Here is a 19690-nt window from a genome sequence, read left to right on the forward strand (position 1 = left end):
ACAGATTCCGCCGCTCTTGCTTTTCAGTAGAATTCAGTTGGCCGCGCAAATCGCACGGATGCGGGCGGGCTAAAATCCAAGAGATACAATACAAAAAAAAAAAGAACAAAAAAACAGAGATCAGTCAGAGCAAAAGAGAAAAGGTGTAAAAGACATACTCCACATCAGATCGAATCGTGGCGTACTGAAATATACGCAAAATCGATGGTTTAAATAAATAAATAAATGAGTTTTCGGTGCGCGTCGAAAGTGCAGTGCGCGATTTCTGTATCAGTATCCGCCATAATAATGCCCAAAAGCATAAGACAAAAATCTGAAAAAATATTTCGAATATAACCTGCAGCAAGCGGCAGCAGAAAACTCATTAATTTTCAAAATTTCACCCAAAACCAAAAAATAAAACAAATGAACGTATCTCACGGATACGAAATTCGGTGTGCGGCTGTAATTTTAAACGCATTTCTTGCGCTTGTTTTGACATTGAAATGAAACAACAATAACAATCGGATAATTGAAACGGAGAAAACCCACGCCAACGGATATACACCTGCCGTGCAAAACAAAAATTCCAAATTAAAAAATTGAAAACAAAAATTGATCTAACTAAATCAAGGAGCTTGGAGAACTCAGGGATTGCGTTAAGATGACCACGCGTGGAATTCGACGCAAGAAGTCCACATTGACGGAGTTGAAAATCGCCGTGATTGGAGCGCCCAGTGTTGGCAAAAGCGGTAAGATACGAAATACCACGATGCCAAGTGCCTGCACAATAACAACTCGAAAACAATCCGAGCAATGGCAGACGTATCCAATAGATACTTGGGGAGCATTGTAGCATGGATGCCGAGCAACAACAGCAAATTAGTTGAGCAATCGCCGATTCGTGTATATTTAGACTTTTGTTTGTTTTGTTTATAAAGTGGCAGCATACATATACAATTGCAGATATCCCCCCAATACACACACCAGCACACTCCTGCAGCTGGGAGTATCTGTGTCTCTATGTGTGTGTGTGTGTGGCGGCTGCTGGCACTTTGGCATTGCCTGCCGCCTTAATCGCTTTCCACCGTTTGATTTGACAAGCGGCTCTGGCCAAAAGACCAGGCCATGCTCTAATTTACGACGATCCATGAGCACATTGCATACTGCACTGAAAAAAATTGTATATAATGTACATTCTAGCAATACAAAGTAGCCACAAACCCAGGACTATACAACAAACTGATTATCCTGATCATTTCGGCCATATTAATTTATGGAAGTTTAAATACTTATAAATAATATATTCCATAACTATAGTTATATATTGATTATTAATATTTTTAAGTGTACGGACTCAGCTCGTCTATATTATTAGCTGCTCACGAGATCACAGATCATTGTCGGCTGAGATGTTGCATATTTCTTCGATGCGAACGACTTAGCATAAATTGATGTTCCCTGTCAGGCATCACGTATGCCGGGCATCCCCGAAATATATTTAATTTGTAACACTTTGTTGGGAACCCCCATCCCCATCCATGGGCTGCGATACTAATGATGATGATGGCTTTGGCCGGGAAATTTATTCTCGCCTCTGTCAACTTCAGTTTACCCCTACGTTATATATGTATGTTCCCGGTGTCACCTATTACCCCAGATTTATATTATTTCTTGATCACTGATCTGTGTAAGCTATAAATACTTTCCTGTTACCGCAAAGTTTTAAGATATAAAGACAATACTTAGGTCCTGTAAAAAGAAATCTAAAATTTTACTATTGTACAAATGAAATTTTGTTTGATTTCAAAACCTTGTAGAAATTCCGAAATAATTGTAATCTTTAAATGCTGGGAGGCCCCATTCAAGTGATGTCAACTTTGGGTTACACCTGCGCGCAATATGTCCCCGGTCACAACTAATTTTGGGTGTAAATAGAAAAGTAAAACTGGCGGAAGCAGCCGAAGAGCGTGGACAGTGGAGCCATGTGAAATATGACTAGAAAGTATGTGGCACTAATAAATATGATGTGAATGAAAAACCAAGGAAAAAGATGGAATGGCAGACAGTATACGACTGGGTGTGGCTTTTGTGACAAAAGTAAGTGCTGCGCCTTCTCGTTTTATAGTAAGAATAAAGTAATAGTCTTTTTTTGTTATATTAAAGAAAATAGTTATAGTATTTTCTTTTAAATCTGTTTGATGTAAACCCTTAAACTTAAAATTCATTAATTTGCCTGGTTCACAAAAACAAAACAGCCCAAAAGCAAATGGAATTCCGATACCAAAAGCAACTTATAATGGCAAATGCATATATGTTTAATAAATTTATTGCCACATATTTTATTGTCACTCCGCCACCATCAGCGACCAAAGACCGGGAAAAATATTTAATTCATCTGTGTGTCTATGTCTGTGGATGCGGTGGAGCAATTAAATCGCCCACATCCACATCCACCTCCACGCCCACCGCCCACCGCCCACCGCCCACCGCCCGCCGGAAAAATTCACCGTGCACACACGCACTTGGCCATATAAACATATAGACATATAACCACATAGACATATAGACATACAGACCTAGACGCGATCAGTGCCCAGCGGAGAAGCGCCATCACCATTGCCATTCCGGCGTCGCGCGTCGAAGAATTTAAACGTTGACCTCGCGGAAAGTTGAGAAGAAAATTCGGTTAACATACATTTTGAGGGAAAACTGTGGGCACTGGTCGTATGTATGCGGTGTTGGGAAAATAAATGATGAAAATGTCATTAAAAAGTCGCGAGGCAACCAAGGCAACCACTAGCCACACAAAAAACGCACACACGCTAGCGCAAAAAAGCCTTAAGTACAGTTGGGATTCACTACAACTATTTTCAAAATATAAAAACAAATACATTTTAAGTGAATTCAATGGCAAATATTATATATTTGATAATTAATTGCTTTTAAGCATAAAATGCGTAAGGCTTACCTAGACGATGAGATCCTTTAAAGTAAGAAATTTCACATCTTGAAGCTTTACTGCTTACTCTAGACATTGTCATCCTCGCTTGAAGTGGCGCCAGAGGTTTTATTTCCCAGCGCCCTTTTTTTTTTGCTTAGCGAGTTCAAAGGACTTGCATAGGAAATGACCAGGGACTAGAGACCAGGACGAACTTCACCCCCTCGACAGGACACGAGGCCTACGAAGGACGCCGTTTGTTGGCCCGAGACACGCAACTTTAGGGCTCAGCGTTTTGTTGCCATGTCGTTGGGCAGCCGAATCGGGTTTATTAACCCCACAAGACGCAATATTCACCTGCCCCAGGTGGCGGGTAATTCTGCATTGGTCCCTGCAATTCCTTTTGGCAGGACTACAGAAGCACTCATACTTCACGCTCGCTTAAGTCCTGACCCAAATCTAGAACGAGGGTTGTTGGGAATTATAGGGCGTTACCCTGGTTTACACCTGATCCCGCTGATAGCGCAGACGACAATAAATTAAATTCATGTTACATAAATGGTTTTGGTTATTTAATTTGATTGCAGCTCTAGTGGTGCGTTTCCTCACAAAGCGTTACATCGGGGAGTACGACCATCAGACTGAGAATCGCTACAAGCACGAGGCTATGGTGGATGGTGAACCGGTGCTCTTCGAAATACTAGACACATGTCCCAAGGTGGGTTATGATTATATATTAATATCATATAAGTTATAGATTTCACATATTTCCAGGCTGAAGACGAATACCCCAATGCAGCGGAGCTCGTGCAGTGGGCCGATGGCCTCCTGCTGATCTACTCCATCACAGATCGCAAGAGTTTCAACTACATACGCCGTGCCAAATCCGATCTACAGTCCGATACGCCCGTCCAACTCTGTGCCAATAAAGTGGACATGGTGCACCTGCGCCAGGTGAGCCGCGACGAGGGCGAGATCCTGGCCAAGGACTTTGAGTGCAAGTTCAGCGAGGTCTCCGCCGCCGACCACGTGGACCAGGTGGCCGAGGTCTTCAACGAGCTGTGCAAGGAGGTGCTGGCCTCCAAGCGCAAGTCCAAGCAGAGTCTGCTCGAGAGGATGCTCGGCGGAGCACGACCCTACAGCCGAGGGAAGAGCGACAGCAATTTGCCAAAAGACTGATAGCGGTGATGGGATCTTTTTATGTAAATAAATGTACATTTTTCTATAAATCAAACGGAACATTTCGAGTATTCTTTCACCTGTAAGATGATTTTAAGCACTTCGTAATTACAGAAAAATCTATTCTATTATTACAAAGTATCTATACGTAACAGTCAGTCGTTGCTGATACAAAGAAATTTTTCCATTATATATATAAAATTAGAACGGATATTTATATTTTTAATATTTTTTGTTATTGTGTTTATTATTAATTCATTAAGTTTTTCAAAAACGGAAATGTGTTTTACAACTTTTAGCTTTTGAAAGACTGCAGAAGTACAAAAGCTGCTTAAACAGCTTTTCAAATTAAGCGAGTGGCGCTTTCAACAGAATTTTTGGTAAAATCAAAGTGTAAAATAAATGTAAAATACACAAGTGGCTTTATATTTGTACTTGGCCAAAACTCCTTGTACGTAGCCAGTTTGATCACTTGAGGAAGAACGAAAGTATGTTTACTATCCAGTGCTTCAAAATCTAAGATATAACTTCATATACATTTAATGAATGAGACTCTGCTGACTTATGCTCATTTTATTAGTGACTTAAAGGTTCGGATGTATATCTGAGCCAAGTAAATAAGCCAAATGTATGAAAAGCCCTCATATTAGATCGTTCTGAATATATTAATTTAATATTAATAAAAGATAAACGTTACAAAAGCAATTTGCATTTAATTTCCAAATATGCACAAAGTGACTTAAGCTGTAAATGAACAACACAAAACCCACCATTAAATAAAATACAGTATTAAATCACTTAACAGGCAAATTCCCTAACTCATCGCCAACCTTTGGATTCTTCCCCAACTCTAGACAAACTTCCGCTTTAAGAAGGCGTGTGCACGACTTTTAATTAGCCAGAGTCAACAAGTGGCCCAGTGAAGCGTGTAAGCCCACTTAAGACTTTCGGCTCCAGACTCGATATATGGATATATGCAGCTCCAGCTCACGCTCTCGAAGATGAGACGGTGATCGGCGATGACAAACAGATCACTTTGTCCACTTTGTTGACATTGCGTCAGCTCTCTTTCTGCGTACCCGACTGTTACCCGCTTTGTTTGTCCAGCTAAAACCATAATATTGACAGACCTGTCAATGGAAGCACTGATGCGCAGAATCAGGCCCAAATCATCATCGATCCAACGATTCATCGATCCAATCGCGTGCCAATGTCTGGTGTACACCCAATATCACTCATACGCCCCGCTGGCGGGCGAAAAGTACCACCTAGCTCGAAAGCCAGACAGGGTGGCTGCTGCTTGGCAACTGCTAATGGGAAATTTATGCATAATGTTCTTGAAATTGTGTAACAAAATTGACGGCTTCTTGCATGAAATCTCACAGGTTTTCTCCACTTACCTTTAGTAGCTATTATCTCTGCATTTTTGCCGTTTGCAGCTTGTGCTTAATTAGTTGTACATTTAAAATTCTAATTTTAATTTATGATCGAAAGTGGTCTTGGTAACTGGGCCCTTAGCTACAGGCGGCAGTACTTATCTGGGCCAGGTGTCGTATTCCGTATTCCGGAGTGGTCTGATCTATTTAGCGATCGTGCAGCTGGCCAACGTGGATGTAATTGTCTAGCCAATTGGTGCTGTAATAGTTTATAATTACTTGTTAGGCTGACTTTGCATGGCCCAGAGAATCACAGTGGAATGTAGTTCAGTGGGGTCTTTAAAATATTTACAAAAAGGAATGCAATAAAAAAGGAATATTTGATAATATCATACGGATTATTATTTGAATCTCCATCTGAAAACCTAAAAATAGATTATCAGCATGTTGGGATCCTCCCCGTATAGCAATAATTCCCACCGCGGGAAATTTGATGTAACACTGCGAATATGTTATCTATGGTATAAATATCTGAGTAATTTATGGATCCATCTCTCACGTTCCTCAATATTCATAAGACCAGCTGTTCCAATGTTCCAGCATCCATATGCAAATGAGGGGTTCTACGACCCACTACCCACTCTACAGCCCAACCCCTGGAGTCACCACATCCCCGCGAGATTGGCGGGATGGAAACCTGTTCGTACTCTAATTAGCCCGAGAGCTATGGCGATTATAAATGCTCGATCATTTAAATTAGAACCGGCCAACAGGTGCGCCTCGGGCCAAATCCCCGTGCAGTTGGTGGTAAAGTGGCTAACGGTTTGGCTGCAGATATTCACACCTCCAGCAGGTACATATACTTGTATATATATCGAGGTAGCAGTTAAGTATGCGACTAGATTTAGTATCTCTGAAAAGTTCAAGAATCGCGTTTCGACTGCATTTAATTGGCAACAAATGGCGGCCAGAATGCCAAAGCCAAATGCAGAATTTGGCCATGCCATAAGCCTGTAAGTCATTGACTTTGATATTCGAAGTTGGCCAAAGCCAAATATCATAGACCAAAACCAAAAACCAAATACCAAAACACTAGAAATCGCTATAAGAGCTGTAGACATGTTCTAGTTAATTCCTTTGGCTACTTCTACTGTCAAAGCCAAGCTCCAGCTAACCTTGGCTTTTGAATTTTTTCGGGTTTTTTTCGTCGTGGTTTTTATGCGGCTTTAATTAGCCAAATTTGAAATGTTGGCGGCGGCTGTAAATGAGACGTGTTTCGCTGGGAGCTAGGTCGACTGCTACTGCCACTGCCACTGCCTTTATTCTTGTCTTGAATTTTATTTTCTTCTTGCCAGTTGGCAGTGTAAAAACACAAAAAAAAAAAACAAAACAATTAATGAAAAGTGTTTAATTGCAAAGTGCATTGGGCTTCCGGCAATTATCTCGCCGTTGTCGGTTCAACAAACCCGTGCCAGCCTCGCGTTTCCTGCAACCCTAACCCATTTGCTCAGTGGCCTTGACAGCAGACCATAACACCATAACACCATAAGAACCTTATGCCACTGGGCTTATACTAAACATATATTAAACAGCCCCAAGTGTCCAAACGGCACGTAGTCCGCCGGACTTCGTCTTGGCAATCGAAATCAAGTGCAAATGTTTGCCCACGCCAAACCGAATGTACGCTCAGCATTTAGCCAGAGTCAGAGCCAGAGTCAGCCTTTTAAACCTGACCCAAATCAGTCGGACAATTAACCGATTGTGGCCAACTTAAGTTGATAAATGCCCAGCCTTAGCTCCAGCTGAACTTCGCCGCCAATTCATATTTTTATTATCATGTTAGGCCATAATGGAGATATATCAGCAATTGTCATTAACTATTAAATACCAAGTGCTAAATGGGTATATCGAAGCAGTCGATTTCTTGGCACTACATTGTATTTTAACGCTTGGTCTTTTACCCATTAACTAAACTTACTCACTTTACTTACCCAATAAACTGAAAATAAATGTTAGAACACGCCCAGCTTATCGCAGTGTGGCATTTAATCTTAACTCAAGTTTAATTCGTGAAACCATAACCAAATTGTCCTCTTATAAACTAATAAAATGACCTTCAATTTCGAGAGCCTGTTACCGTAGATATCCATTGCTATTTTAATTATATATTAGCCCACATGTCTCACATAAATTCTATGACATTAGCCCATAGAAATTCCCAAGACTTGGTTTTTAAATTAGCTTAAGCCAAGTGTGAAATGAGCCACCAATGAAGCATACAGAATTAAGGGAAAACTATATTCCAATTCGTACAACTTGTTAATACAAAAATTTCTTTAATCTTTAATAAAGTCTAGCATGTGAGCTAATATTCTGTTTAGCACACCTGCAAAAGATTATAGGTATTACCAACTGAATTGCTTAAAGGTATTGGAAATCCCCTGGCTAATATGCTCAGCTCAGCCCTTTTGATGATCGGCACACCTGCGAGGGCATTTTAGATTCGATACATCGGTCCCTTATCGTTCTGATTTCTGATTTGATATTAATATCATTATAATTGGACGACAACGTGGGCGTTCCCACGAGTCCACTCCATATCGCCTACATCCGACCGCCGTTGCTACTCGAAACTATTAGCACATTCAATTTCAATTCACACAGCCAATTATTATATCACAATTACCCCGTACTCGCATACGTATTCTAATTGGCATATGATAAATCCGCTCAGGTGTTATTTATTTATCTGATTTTTTTTTCCTTACCACAATTAATATGCTGAGGTAGGTCATGTTTCTAAAACAGCTGTTGCTTTTGATAATCGGTTAAAAAAAACTATTAAAGTACACGCTTGATAAATATTAATCAACATTTTGATCACCAAAAATTGGGGAGATGGAAAATAGTTTGGGTAGAAAAGCTATAGTGCAGTAATTATAGCATGTTCGTGTGCAATTAAGACTAATTAGTGGAGCCTGCTAATTAAAATAAATTGGCGCAGGTTAAGAATAGAATAAAATATTTTCATCGCAGGCCCCTTTCCAATTGTTAATCATGACTTCAGGATCTCTGACAAGTCAAGGTGTGCAAATAAAAAATAAAAAATCATTGTAAATTGCGGTGGGCGTTTTTAAAGTAAGTGCCCAAGCCCCTCCTTCTTTTTCAAGTTTAAACGATTTCAACTTTATTCATATAATAGCGATTAAATGTACATTTAGAGAAGAACGTATATATATTAACGATATCTGCACGTTTTGTGCTCCATTCATGCTTACAATACACTTTTATTGGATTTTTCAGAACCAACGAAGCCTGGCTTGGGGACCAACTGCTCTTTAACTTGTTTATATATATATATAGATTTATATGCGAATATAATTAGTAATTACTTTGGCTAATTGCTTGCAGAATTGTTAACACTTGGTTGGCTTTCGATCCAATTGCAACTACATCGAACAATAACAATAAAACTCCATGCTACGTTTACGTTTAATATGTAATATTCTTGCTTCCAATGTTGAGTTTACTTTGTAATACATTAATTTTAATTACTTTATAATAATATACGTATTGGTCGAAGGTCTTTGAATATTTAATATATTTTTCATAAAATTTTTGATTTGTTTTCTATATAGCTCGATTTTTTTTTCACAAGACATTCCCTTCTTCTCACCCATAAATATATGCATCATAATCCGCATTTGAATGCATTATTTTTAAAAAAATATTCCACATTCATCTCATAAAATGTTCCCTAAACAGATTCAGACTTTAGAGTTCCTAATTGCCAAAGAAGATAATTAAATGAAGAAACCAAAGAGTAATTATTTTTCAATTGCATTTTTAATTTTATTAATACACAAAACTTAAATAAAATAATAATGTTTAAACTCTACATACCTACAATACAATACGTAATAGTCATAAGCATAATAATAGATAATAATAATAATAGTACACAATAGTAATATTGTCGTTTGCAGTTATTGTACAATGTAAGAAAATTCTATTTTGTTTTCCATTTGATTTTGATCTTTTCCGTTTTTTTTTTTCGCATTTGTTTTTTACTCGATTGTTGTATTTATATATAATTTTTGTTTAGAAATACTCTCTCTTCAAATGAAGTTTCCTATACCGGGAATACTATATCGCGTGTCTATATAGTCTAGGTAAATATTGTGAGTGACAAAAAGAAGATAATAATAATACAAAAACAATTTTTGTCTGAGTATACAATCGGTTTTTGTGTGGTACTTTGCCTACTAAGTGCGGATGTATCTGAACTTTGCTTTCCCAGCTCTTCACTTCACTTAATTCGCTTTGCTTGGCTTTGTTTTCACATCACTTAAACGTCTAAAGATTTTTTGGTCCAATAATAGTTGCGGTGATAAATATGCGGGACGGGTGGTGTATCGGGTGATCAACAAATAAATATGCTTGATTTTTTGACAATTACAACTTTTCGATGACAATAAAATAAAAAAAACTAAACAAAAAACAATAAAAACAAAAAATAAAAATAATGCGCGATGCCTTAATTTTGGTTTAAGGATTACGTGTACGAGGGATTGTGCGGTATGTCAATTTAAAATTAATTTGTATAAATGAGACCGTTGCACCTGTATGTGTATGTTTGGATGGTGGGTTGGGTATGGGGTTGGTGTGTTTTGGGCGGTGTTTGGGGTGCTTCTTTCTACATATCTTCTCCCCACCCCAACCACTTAGAATGGGCGTCGCAACTTGGAGATGGCATTGGTCAGATGCAAAATCTCCGTGTTCATCTGGTGCACCAGAGTCTCCAGCTTGTCCACGGAGTCCAGCACCTCGACGCGCTCGGTGTGCGGATTGAAACGCACCTCGAAGGGACGCGACATGGTGCTCACCCAGCGGCGGAACTTGTCCTTGGCATCCTCAAAGCTCTCGGCCACATAGTAGATGGGCTGGTACTCCTGATCCTGGTAGGGCTGCACGGCGGTGGAGGCGGGCTCGAAGGCGCGGTGCTCGCACTTGTCGCTGATGGCATGGAGCAGCTCACCGTAGGAGCTCAGGAGTCCAGCGCCGTAGGCCTTGATCTGACCATGTTCCTTGCAGAGACCAAACTCAACAGTGAACCAGTATACCTGCAAGAATCGAATAGCAAGGATCCAATGAGTAAATAATAAAGAAAATAAAAATAAAGGCAGATTTGGAAAGTTGTACGACTGTTTAAGATCAAGGTTTTTGTGGCGACTTTGACAGTGAGTAAACACTGATCTTGGTTTGCGAGAAAAAGCAGCTGCGTCATAGCTGCACTTGAGCCTAAGGTCGTTACATTGCAGCTCAATTAAAGAAAATCAACTCACCGTGGACAGCTTCTCGATTTCTTCGTCGGAGGCACCCAGCGAGGCCAGTCCAATCTCCTGCGAGAACTGGGCGAAGCTGGGATCGGCCAGCAGGGGCATGTGACCCAGCAGCTCGTGAATGGAGTCGCTGTAATGGCAGAGAATAATGCTTGTTAAAAGTGTGGAAAATGTGCTGGCATAAGGCAATTAGCCTGGTTAAATGAGCTGGGCAGTCCGCCGCAGTTCCTGCAGCCAATTTGCCTGTGTGCCAGGCGACAAAAGTTGCTGGGGCAAAGTGGAAAAGCGGAAAAGGAAACCCAGCTACCCACTTTCACACACAAGCAAGCGGCAGGCAGGCAGGCAAATGCAATTAGGTTAGGACAAAGAGCCTTTTTCTCCCCTTTTGAAGTGATTTTAACCGCCCCAGTGAAACAGGATGATAGATACTTACGGCTCGGGGGTGTGGTATGGTGAGTTGACGTGGCGCACATACTGGGTGCTCTGGAAGATGCGGAAGGCCAAGGAGGCGAGGAAGTCCCGGGCAGTCAAAAGACCGGCGGCAGGACGCAGAGAGAATCCGGTGTTCTTGCGCAGAAAGTCGGACATCTCCTGCAACTGGGGCAGGCGGTTGTCCACGAAGATCTGCTCATCCTGGAGCTTCTGGAAGGCGGCACGGTACTCGGCACAGGCGTGCTTGGGAGCCAGATCCTGAACGGTCTTGAACACCGAGCGCCAGGTCTTGACCTCCACATCGGAGTAGTCGATGTATGGGATCGGGTCTCCGTACTTGTAGGCGAAAGCAATCTCGGCGATCTCCTTGCGACGCTGGCGGTAAACCTTGTCGGCGAATCCGGGATGGTTCATGTCCAAATCGGGCTCGTACTTGGTCATCAGATGGTTGCAGTTGTCCAACTCGGAGGCGTGTTTCGGGAACCACGGAGCCTTCACATTCAGATTATTGTCGGCCATCAGATTCATGCTGCTGAAGGAGCCCGACTGCCTGAGCGAACGGATCAGTTGCAGCAGATTGCCACGGGTCATGTCCAACTTGATGAGGACATCATGGTCGACGCCCTCCATGCGCGACTGGCGGGACTCCACATGCTGGACGGTGCCGTGGAAGGTCTCGATGGCCTTGAGGATGCGACCCAGGGAGGAGATGCCCTCCTTGAGGCGCACCACCAAAGCGGCACTCTGCATGGCAGCCTCGGCTTCGGCGGATTCGGAGGCGGCATTGGCCAACAAAATCTCGTCCTCGGTGAGACCGTAATCTGCAAAAAGGGCCAAAAGAAGCGGGGATAAGATGATGGTTAAGGATGCAATCTTCCAAGGCTTAGGGTCACGTAAACGATAAGCGAGTTACGTGGTGGCAGTGGCAGTGGCTGTGGCAGTGGCAGTTGGTTGCCAGGCAAACGCATTTCGTACTTTTATTAAGTCGAGCGTAACAAATGAAAAAGGGAAATGCGACATTTCCACATTTCCAGAGAGTGAGAAAAAGAGAGAGAGCGCGCCCACACAATTGTCCGTGTGGCTGAGTGCTTTTCCTCTGCCCTGGCACTTTATCATATTAAGCACTTAAATCAATGTCGCACGCTTTTCAAAAGCCCCTCAGAAGTTAAGTACTACTTATGGTTGCTTGCCGGATTCTAGAAACCCCCTGCTCACCGTTCTTGGTCGGCTGTTGGTTGCCTTCTGGCTCCTGCTCCTGCTGCTGCTCCTGCTCAACGCTCTCGAACTCAACATCCTCCTCAACTAAAATGCGAATGAAATAAAAATAATAATAAAGCCCATGAAAATCATAATCAAAATCAAAACGAATCAAAGATAATAGGCTCAGGAAGAGGAAAAAAGTGGCAGGGGGGCATGAAAATGGAAATGGAAAGGGATAATAACCTGGAACATATTCCTCCAATGGCAGGTTCTCCAGATTGGCCTGCTCGTCCTGGAGCTCCACATCGTGCTCGGAGGGAATGTGCTCCTGAGCCTGCACAATGCAATCCTCCACGGAATCGTCTTTAAAATTATAAAAAATAATAAGTAAAGGGGTGAATACAAAATAAACTAAATAATAAAGTCAAGCCGAAAAGAAATAAAAATGGTAACTTTTTAAGTTTTTAATCAAATGTTATTGCCCCAGTTGAACATTTTTGTATTACTACTTTTTCGATACCAAATTGAAATTGAAGCTATTTGAGAGACCCACTTGTTGCACCATATCCACTTACCATTTGCCTTGCTGCGGGCCTCCTCGAGGACGGTTTGTTTGGTCTGCTTGACCACCAGGGTCTCGAAACGGGCATCATCCACCAGGCTGCGACGGCGGGATGGATAACCATTCTGGAAACAAAGGCGAAGAGATTGAATGTGGTGTTAGTGACACTGGCAGGATGTGCAGCGGAAATTAGGCGATTGCCTTGACCTTCAAGCCAGGGTGGCTTTCTTTATAGCTCCACGCTTGGGTGGTGACTTTGAGCAGACCAGCATTGACCATTGCGCAATTTCAAAAAAAATATTATATAAAATGTGTGTGAAAGCGCCGTCTTCAGATCTTTTCTTTGAATAGAGCTGGCTATTCATGGAACTGTATTGATTGTGATTCAAAGCCACGAATGGTAATTTAATGCGATGTCACCGCTTCAAAGCTGGCAGACAGGTGCGAAGATAAATAATAATATGTGACTGAGAAATCGAAAATCCCCATGCGATTCTGGCGGGGAAAAAAATGCAACTGACGATCGTTAAAGGTTTTTTCTTGTCTTTTGCTTTTTCTTGATGTGGTGGAAAAAGGTTTCCATCACTTGCAGTTTTCACTGTCAGCCCGTTTTTTTTTGTTTGTTTTCTTCTGCTTTTTTTTTGGGCCACCGCTTTGGCTGATGAAAGATGCCCAACTCATTGAATCATTTATATTGATTTCATATTTTTTGTTTTGCTCCGGACGCAGCATAAACATAAACAGAGACGAGTCAACAACAATGAGGCGCGACTGTTTCGACCAGGCTAAGTGCATGGGGCATAAAGGCATAAAGGCAGCCACTTTCACTTATTTGTTAAATAATAACTTAACACACAACCCGTTGTGTCCGTTGGCGATTTGGGCCTTTCGATTTGGGGCCGCCTGTTCTTAGAGGTGTGACTTAATGGCCAACAGAGGACTGAGTTGATCGAACTGAATTTGCGAAAAAGAAATGCGAGATCACAAAAATGGGCTCGACTAACTGGCCGGTTAACTGGTTTTTGGGAAACACACAAAACCTTTAGATAGTCACGTAGACCAAATCTTGTCACTCATTTGCTTGTTTTACATTTACTATTTGATTTGGAAATTGGATGTTTTTTTCTCGATTTAAGACTCACCTCAATACTGTAGGATTTCTTGATGGCGAACATCTCGCGGTTCTTTTGGGCTGCTGCAACGGCCATCATTTTGTTTTGTGTGTGTTTTGGGTGGTTTTTGTTTTGGGGTGAATAACAAAAATTTACGCAAAGTGTTGGCAAAAACACTTAGAATACTATTTGCTTATGTGCTTGGTTACGCTTTTCTTGTTTGATTTGCAATAAGCACTCGAAATGTGTTGACACTTTCACTGCTTATTGGCGATCTGGCTGGGATTTTATTTTTTGATTTTTTTTCAAGAAAATCGCTCCTGGTACTGAACTGTTTGCGTCTAGAATTGAGCTGGACAAGAACTCTCGACTCTCGAATTCACGGCGGGATATTTGGTTGAACTTTAGCTGGATCCTTTCGCGAACTCGAAACTGATGTGTGGTGATGTGTATTATTATCCTTGTTAGCTAATTGTATTACAACAAACAGAGTCAGCAAACTACTTGAGGCTGGGCACAAGTCTTTAGAGCGAATGATAGCGAATCAATGCATGCTCCAGGTCGAGTTGCCGCCGCTTAAATACCCCCAGATTCCGATTCCGATTCCGACGGCCAAGTTAACGAACGTTAACGTTTCGCCCGATTGCCGACGATTGTTGGCTTCAGCGAACGACGATGACTGGTTTTCGCATGACGCGGCTGTGACGTAGTTGCCCAGCTGGAGCTGGGTTAAAGCCAAGATGCCGATGCCAAAGCCGATGCCGTGGGGTTTCCTCTCACCAGCCAGCTAACCAGCTAGCTAGCCAGCTAGCCAGCTGAGTGGGTCGAGAATCGCGGGGCCTGACTCTACTCAACTTGGTCGACCAAGTTCAAGTGCGGCAACAGGCTAGAACGTCGCATTGGCCATGTTTTTGTTGCTCTTGTAGCTTGGCCATAAAGCGGGGTTAACCATTAGCGCGTGCGCGTCAGTCGGATTGGTAATACCATAGAATACCCCAAAAGCATTCTGTCACTCCAGTCGGGCGTCATTTGAAAAGCCTCCACAGGTCATATAGAAAAAACCAAAACAAACCCAAACAAAGCGCAGCCCATGCCAAATGTTAAGTATACGCCGTGTGTGCACGGTGCAAAATAATATCAATAAAACATAACATTCTCTACTCTGTAAGCTGCTTGAGGGTAATGTTTATAAGCAATAGTTTAATAGAATATATAGATTATATCAAAGTATACTAGTATGTGTTAGGGTAGAACAAATATTTATAATAACATGGTTAAAAAGTATTCTTCTCTTTTTACCTACAGACACATTTTTGGAATTTGGTTTTCCCTATTTTGCGTCCATTTTTCTTGGTGTAATAACAGTCAAAGATCTCAGTCATTTTAAGAACCCAACAATAGTCGTACAATAGATCCTGAATGACTCAATCGAAACGGGTCAGAACTAGAGCGGATGCAGAAGCGGATCGTATAGGGACTGAGTGAAAGTGAGCTGGAAAACAAAGTAATGGTAAACAGGAAGTACGGATCACATGGCTACGTGCGTGCCCGAGATTCAAGTAGGTGGCACCCGGCCATATCGATTAAATTTTAAAAGCACATTTAACAACTAATTTGCATGCGTAAATGTAGCACATTAAACTAAGCCCGGGCGATAAGTACAGGCACATTACAATATCTATGGCATAATTGAAAGCCACGTCCACGTCCAAACATCTGGCAAATGAAATTTGCATATGGCAGCTGACGGATTACGAGATCATATAGCAATCTATCTATATAAATAATTATATATACGAGTATATATTCCTGTCCTGTAAGCTGATAACGTTTGCAAGGCTGCCGCCGCTTCTCAAATTGGACGCGGGCCGCCATTTCGAATGACATTTTTCAGTGGCAGTGGCAGTGGCAGCGTTATTTTCGATCGTTTCAGCTTTTAACCAAATTCAGTTAGCGGCGATCTCGAGATCGCCGCCATTTGCCATTGATCTACATATGTGCACTTGTACTTGCCAACAATCCGGTCATCCTTGCAGCCTGCATCTAGCAACTAACTAACTAACTAACTAAGTAACTAATGCCGATGTTAATGCGGACCGTTCAAATTAGTAGATAGAATCGTTTGATTGAGCTAACGAGCCCGATAATGAGCCAACACATCATAACACACAACATAGTATATACGTCGATTTGCTTCGATCCTCATTAAGTTATTAAGTCCCCGAGTTGCATGGCATCTGGAGTAGTAAAAACATAATTATTGATCTGATAGATCCATTATACAAATCGGTATGGATCGATGGAGTGGGACTTATGAATTAATAAGTTCGTGGGAGCTAGGAAATACATTTGACAACATCAAAATGCTTTTAGTTGCATTACTTGAGTTCCTTAAAACTGAAATTAGTAAGGAATACATCATGTGATGCTTATATTATTAAAAAAATATATAAAAGTAGCCCACACAGATTGAAATCCAGCTTGCAATAAACTGCGTACTATATTACCCATTAGTCACTTGCAAAAAGTTCCCACATTAGCCTTAATACCATTCACATTCGGCCAAACATTTACTTCCGATTTTCGTGCAATATTTTAGGAAGCCAATCAAATAATAATTTCAGCTAAATGTTTTCATGGCTTAAGTGCTTTCTGGTTAAAACCAGCATAACCTCTCACACGTTCAAATGCCTTCACGGCTGGGTCAAAACTTTTCTTCCGACTTCAGTTTTCTACTATTGTTCTGTGAGTCGCGCTGCATGATTAAGGCACAGCCTTTATTTTCGCTTTTTTAATTCTCTTACTTGTAGTATTACAATATTTAAATTTAATTGTGCACGCCGCATACAAGCGTATTCTAAAAAGTTATTAGATATAAGACGGCGAACAATATGCAAAACGAATATATACGAGCACACGCCCAAGGTTTCAGAAGTCACAAAATTGTTTCAGATACACGGAGTCTCAGTTTCAAGTCGTGATTCATGGAGGCGGCAGCCGTAGCCATTCACTGGGATTTCCTTGTCCTTGGCCGTGAACCTTTTAACGGTTGACTAGCTCCTGAGTGGGGTCTCACCCCACCCCCATCTAAAACTTACCCCCCATACCGGCCCCCTAAATGGGTCAACCAGTTTGTTTGTTTTATTGAAGTCTCATGATCAAACCATAATCAGTTGTACAGTCTATACAACAGGCGTTTCTATCTCCCTGCCATTAAACAATGTTTAATTGTTTGCTAGCAATACATTTTTGAAATGGCTCCTTTGAGAACTGAGTTTGGCTCGCTTTTGGCTGCTTGAAGGTCGATGATTTTGGCTTTTGCAATTTTTTAGTTTTGTTACATAAGACGGATTTACTTTTTTCTTTTCGTTTGTATTATATTTGAGTTTTTTTTTTCTTAGACCTAATGATCAATCATCAAGATAAAAAGCGTTCAAACAAATTAAATTCTATAATTAAAAATTTCACAGGCGGCAATTGCTGAAAACGACCTTTTCGGACTTTATTGGCTTTTTACTGTGCCACAAAACTTCATTGTTCTATTAAAAAAAAAATGTGTTTATGTTTGCCTCGGTCACGTAGTCCACTTTTTTGCCCAAATTGGGAATATCGAAGTACAGTTTCTTTTTGTGTCCATGCCATCAATCATTATGGCCAGCATGAAATGCTAAAAATCTTTCAAAAATCCGGGGAAAGCAGTTCCTGTTGGCCGTTTGCCCGAAGTTGAGAACAAGAATGGAGAGAAAAACAATAAACGAATTTTAGCTATGTTAATTAGATAGTTTTTAATGGTATTAGACATATTATGGTATAATGGTATTAACATATTAGGCTATGTTAATTAGATAGTTTTTAATGGTATTCTTTAAATAATGCATAAACTTTGGTAAACAGGGGGATTCATTTTTATCAAAAGCTTGTTTACTCAGATACATTAATAAAAGCTTAAGAATAAGAAAAATAAATAAATATAAAATAACAAAACTTGTTTAAATTTTATTTCTTTATATATTAAATATAATAATATAATATAATATAGAATATTATCAATAGAAAGATGGGAATAAAAACGAAATAAATGCTTTTGTAAATATCTGAGTAGGAACCAGAAGCCACAAACTTAGTTTTTCCCAACCTTCCGCTCTGGATCGCCTTATTTCCCCTTCTCCGGCTCCGGATCGAATCCAATCCGATCGGATCGCACGATCTTGCAGCCTTGGTTCGATCCACTTGGAGAACTGGCAATTTCCCAGCCCTCGTTGGATGCCCTTGCTGGTGACTTCCGAGAATACGAATCTGCGGTAGGACTGTACTGAAAGCACTTCCTAGGGGGCAGCAAATAAATATTATTCATAATTCAATTAAGCGCAATTAATAAATACAATTAAGAGTCCATTTCAAAAATTCTCAATTCTGTTTTTTTTTTTTTGTTCATTTGTTACTCCACTCTAGCGAGCTACATTCTACGGCAACAATCTGGCGCGGCAATTATGTGCATTAATTACGAATGGCAATCATTTTTGTAGCTAATTATTGTATAATATTGAGGTTTTGCTTTCCCAAATCGAAGTCGTTGGAGGCATCGGCTGGTGTTATTCCATGGCGATGAGCTGTCGCAAAAGGGGGAGTCCACGTCCACGTCCACATCCACCACTTGGCGATGATATGTCAATCACGAGCTGTGGAAACCGAAGTTCGGAGGCGGGGATCTCCGCTCCTCCGCTTTCTAAGATCAACTCGTTTGGGACTGATTCACACTGGGGGCCAAAGATGACGCCGGCTGCCTGATGCTGTGTGTTTTTTTATTGCCCGTATTTATCAGTAAAATTGTTCATTTGAATATGCAAAATAGCCACGCGCCTCGTTCGCATTTCGTATTTTGTTTGTTTTGGGTTGTTTTTTGCCATTTTTTGTTTGCCTTTTTTTCGGTTTGTTTTTCAGTTTATTGTGCGCCACGTGCGGCAAACCAAAAACATGCTCAAAAAATCCCAGAGTCACTGCAGCATAACGAATAACAGTTTCAGTTGCGGGGATTTTGTTGGAAAGGATATGTTGATGAGTGTGCAAGCAAGCAAATTGCTTTGACAAATGATATACAGATATAGATTGTAGAATTCGCGGGAAATGAAACTATTCAGGTGAATGGGAATTTTTACAAATTAATATGGCAGATTGAGTGCGATTTATCAAATTATCTTGATGAGTCTGGGCCTGGAATGCTAAACTACTCATTAAATTAAATAAGTCATTTAGCAGTGCTTCCAACTGATGATAAATTCTTTTCCCGGACTGGCCAGGATTGCAGCTCGTGCTCCCTGCTGCCAATCACAACTTTATATTTAGCTTATCGCAGTTGGTTTTTAACGACTTTGCCTTACTTAACAGTGAATGTGATCCAAAACATTTCCAAGGCGTGTTCACGCAGTGGAGCAAAAATAAACACCAACTTAATCACCATGTGTATCGGAACGAGCCCCCAAAAATAATCGGTAAAAAGTAGCGTTTCTCAGGTATGTACGAGTATATTTTCATTATTATCACATTGTCGTAAAAATTCGGCTAAAGTT

General features: G+C 40.9%; 2 protein-coding genes and 1 long non-coding RNA gene across 4 annotated transcripts; 2 read left to right on the plus strand and 1 right to left on the minus strand.

The window, feature by feature from the left end:
- The first annotated feature begins 116 nt into the window (after window positions 1-116).
- Window positions 117-4159, plus strand: LOC120449984 (ras-related and estrogen-regulated growth inhibitor). The gene is made up of 3 exons (XM_039632692.1): window positions 117-731; window positions 3508-3638; window positions 3695-4159. Exons 1-3 carry the CDS (start codon window positions 644-646, stop codon window positions 4097-4099), a joined length of 624 nt encoding a protein of 207 aa, XP_039488626.1. The 5' UTR covers window positions 117-643; the 3' UTR covers window positions 4100-4159.
- A 2087-nt stretch (window positions 4160-6246) lies between these two features.
- LOC120448912 lies at window positions 6247-9108 on the plus strand. 2 transcript variants are annotated; one of them, XR_005616158.1, is made up of 2 exons: window positions 6247-6328; window positions 8779-9108. It is a non-coding gene; the product is annotated as an uncharacterized LOC120448912 (long non-coding RNA). The 2 variants fall into 2 exon arrangements; XR_005616159.1 differs by lacking the exon at window positions 6247-6328 and adding an exon at window positions 6377-6488.
- A 675-nt stretch (window positions 9109-9783) lies between these two features.
- On the minus strand, window positions 9784-14662 carry LOC120448913 (tyrosine 3-monooxygenase). Its single transcript, XM_039631137.2, has 7 exons — window positions 14154-14662; window positions 13025-13136; window positions 12693-12812; window positions 12465-12551; window positions 11251-12070; window positions 10821-10947; window positions 9784-10598 (listed from the first exon to the last, which is right to left on the minus strand). Exons 1-7 carry the CDS (start codon window positions 14220-14222, stop codon window positions 10200-10202), a joined length of 1734 nt encoding a protein of 577 aa, XP_039487071.1. The 5' UTR covers window positions 14223-14662; the 3' UTR covers window positions 9784-10199.
- Between the last annotated feature and the right edge of the window lie 5028 nt (window positions 14663-19690).

The sequence above is a fragment of the Drosophila santomea genome, chromosome 3L (assembly GCF_016746245.2).
Source record: "Drosophila santomea strain STO CAGO 1482 chromosome 3L, Prin_Dsan_1.1, whole genome shotgun sequence".
Classification (NCBI taxonomy): domain Eukaryota; kingdom Metazoa; phylum Arthropoda; class Insecta; order Diptera; family Drosophilidae; genus Drosophila; species Drosophila santomea.

Excerpts from the sequence above, each read along its gene's own strand:
- LOC120449984 (XM_039632692.1), top strand. The coding sequence starts at position 644 with ATGACCACGCGTGGAATTCGACGCAAGAAGTCCACATTGACGGAGTTG. Across the intron at positions 732-3,507 it reads GCCCAGTGTTGGCAAAAGCG|CTCTAGTGGTGCGTTTCCTC; the intron begins GTAAGATACGAA and ends ATTTGATTGCAG. Across the intron at positions 3,639-3,694 it reads TACTAGACACATGTCCCAAG|GCTGAAGACGAATACCCCAA; the intron begins GTGGGTTATGAT and ends ACATATTTCCAG.
- LOC120448913 (XM_039631137.2), bottom strand. The coding sequence starts at position 14,222 with ATGATGGCCGTTGCAGCAGCCCAAAAGAACCGCGAGATGTTCGCCATC. Across the intron at positions 12,813-13,024 it reads GGCCCGCAGCAAGGCAAATG|ACGATTCCGTGGAGGATTGC; the intron begins GTAAGTGGATAT and ends ATAATTTTAAAG. Across the intron at positions 10,599-10,820 it reads AAATCGAGAAGCTGTCCACG|GTATACTGGTTCACTGTTGA; the intron begins GTGAGTTGATTT and ends CGATTCTTGCAG.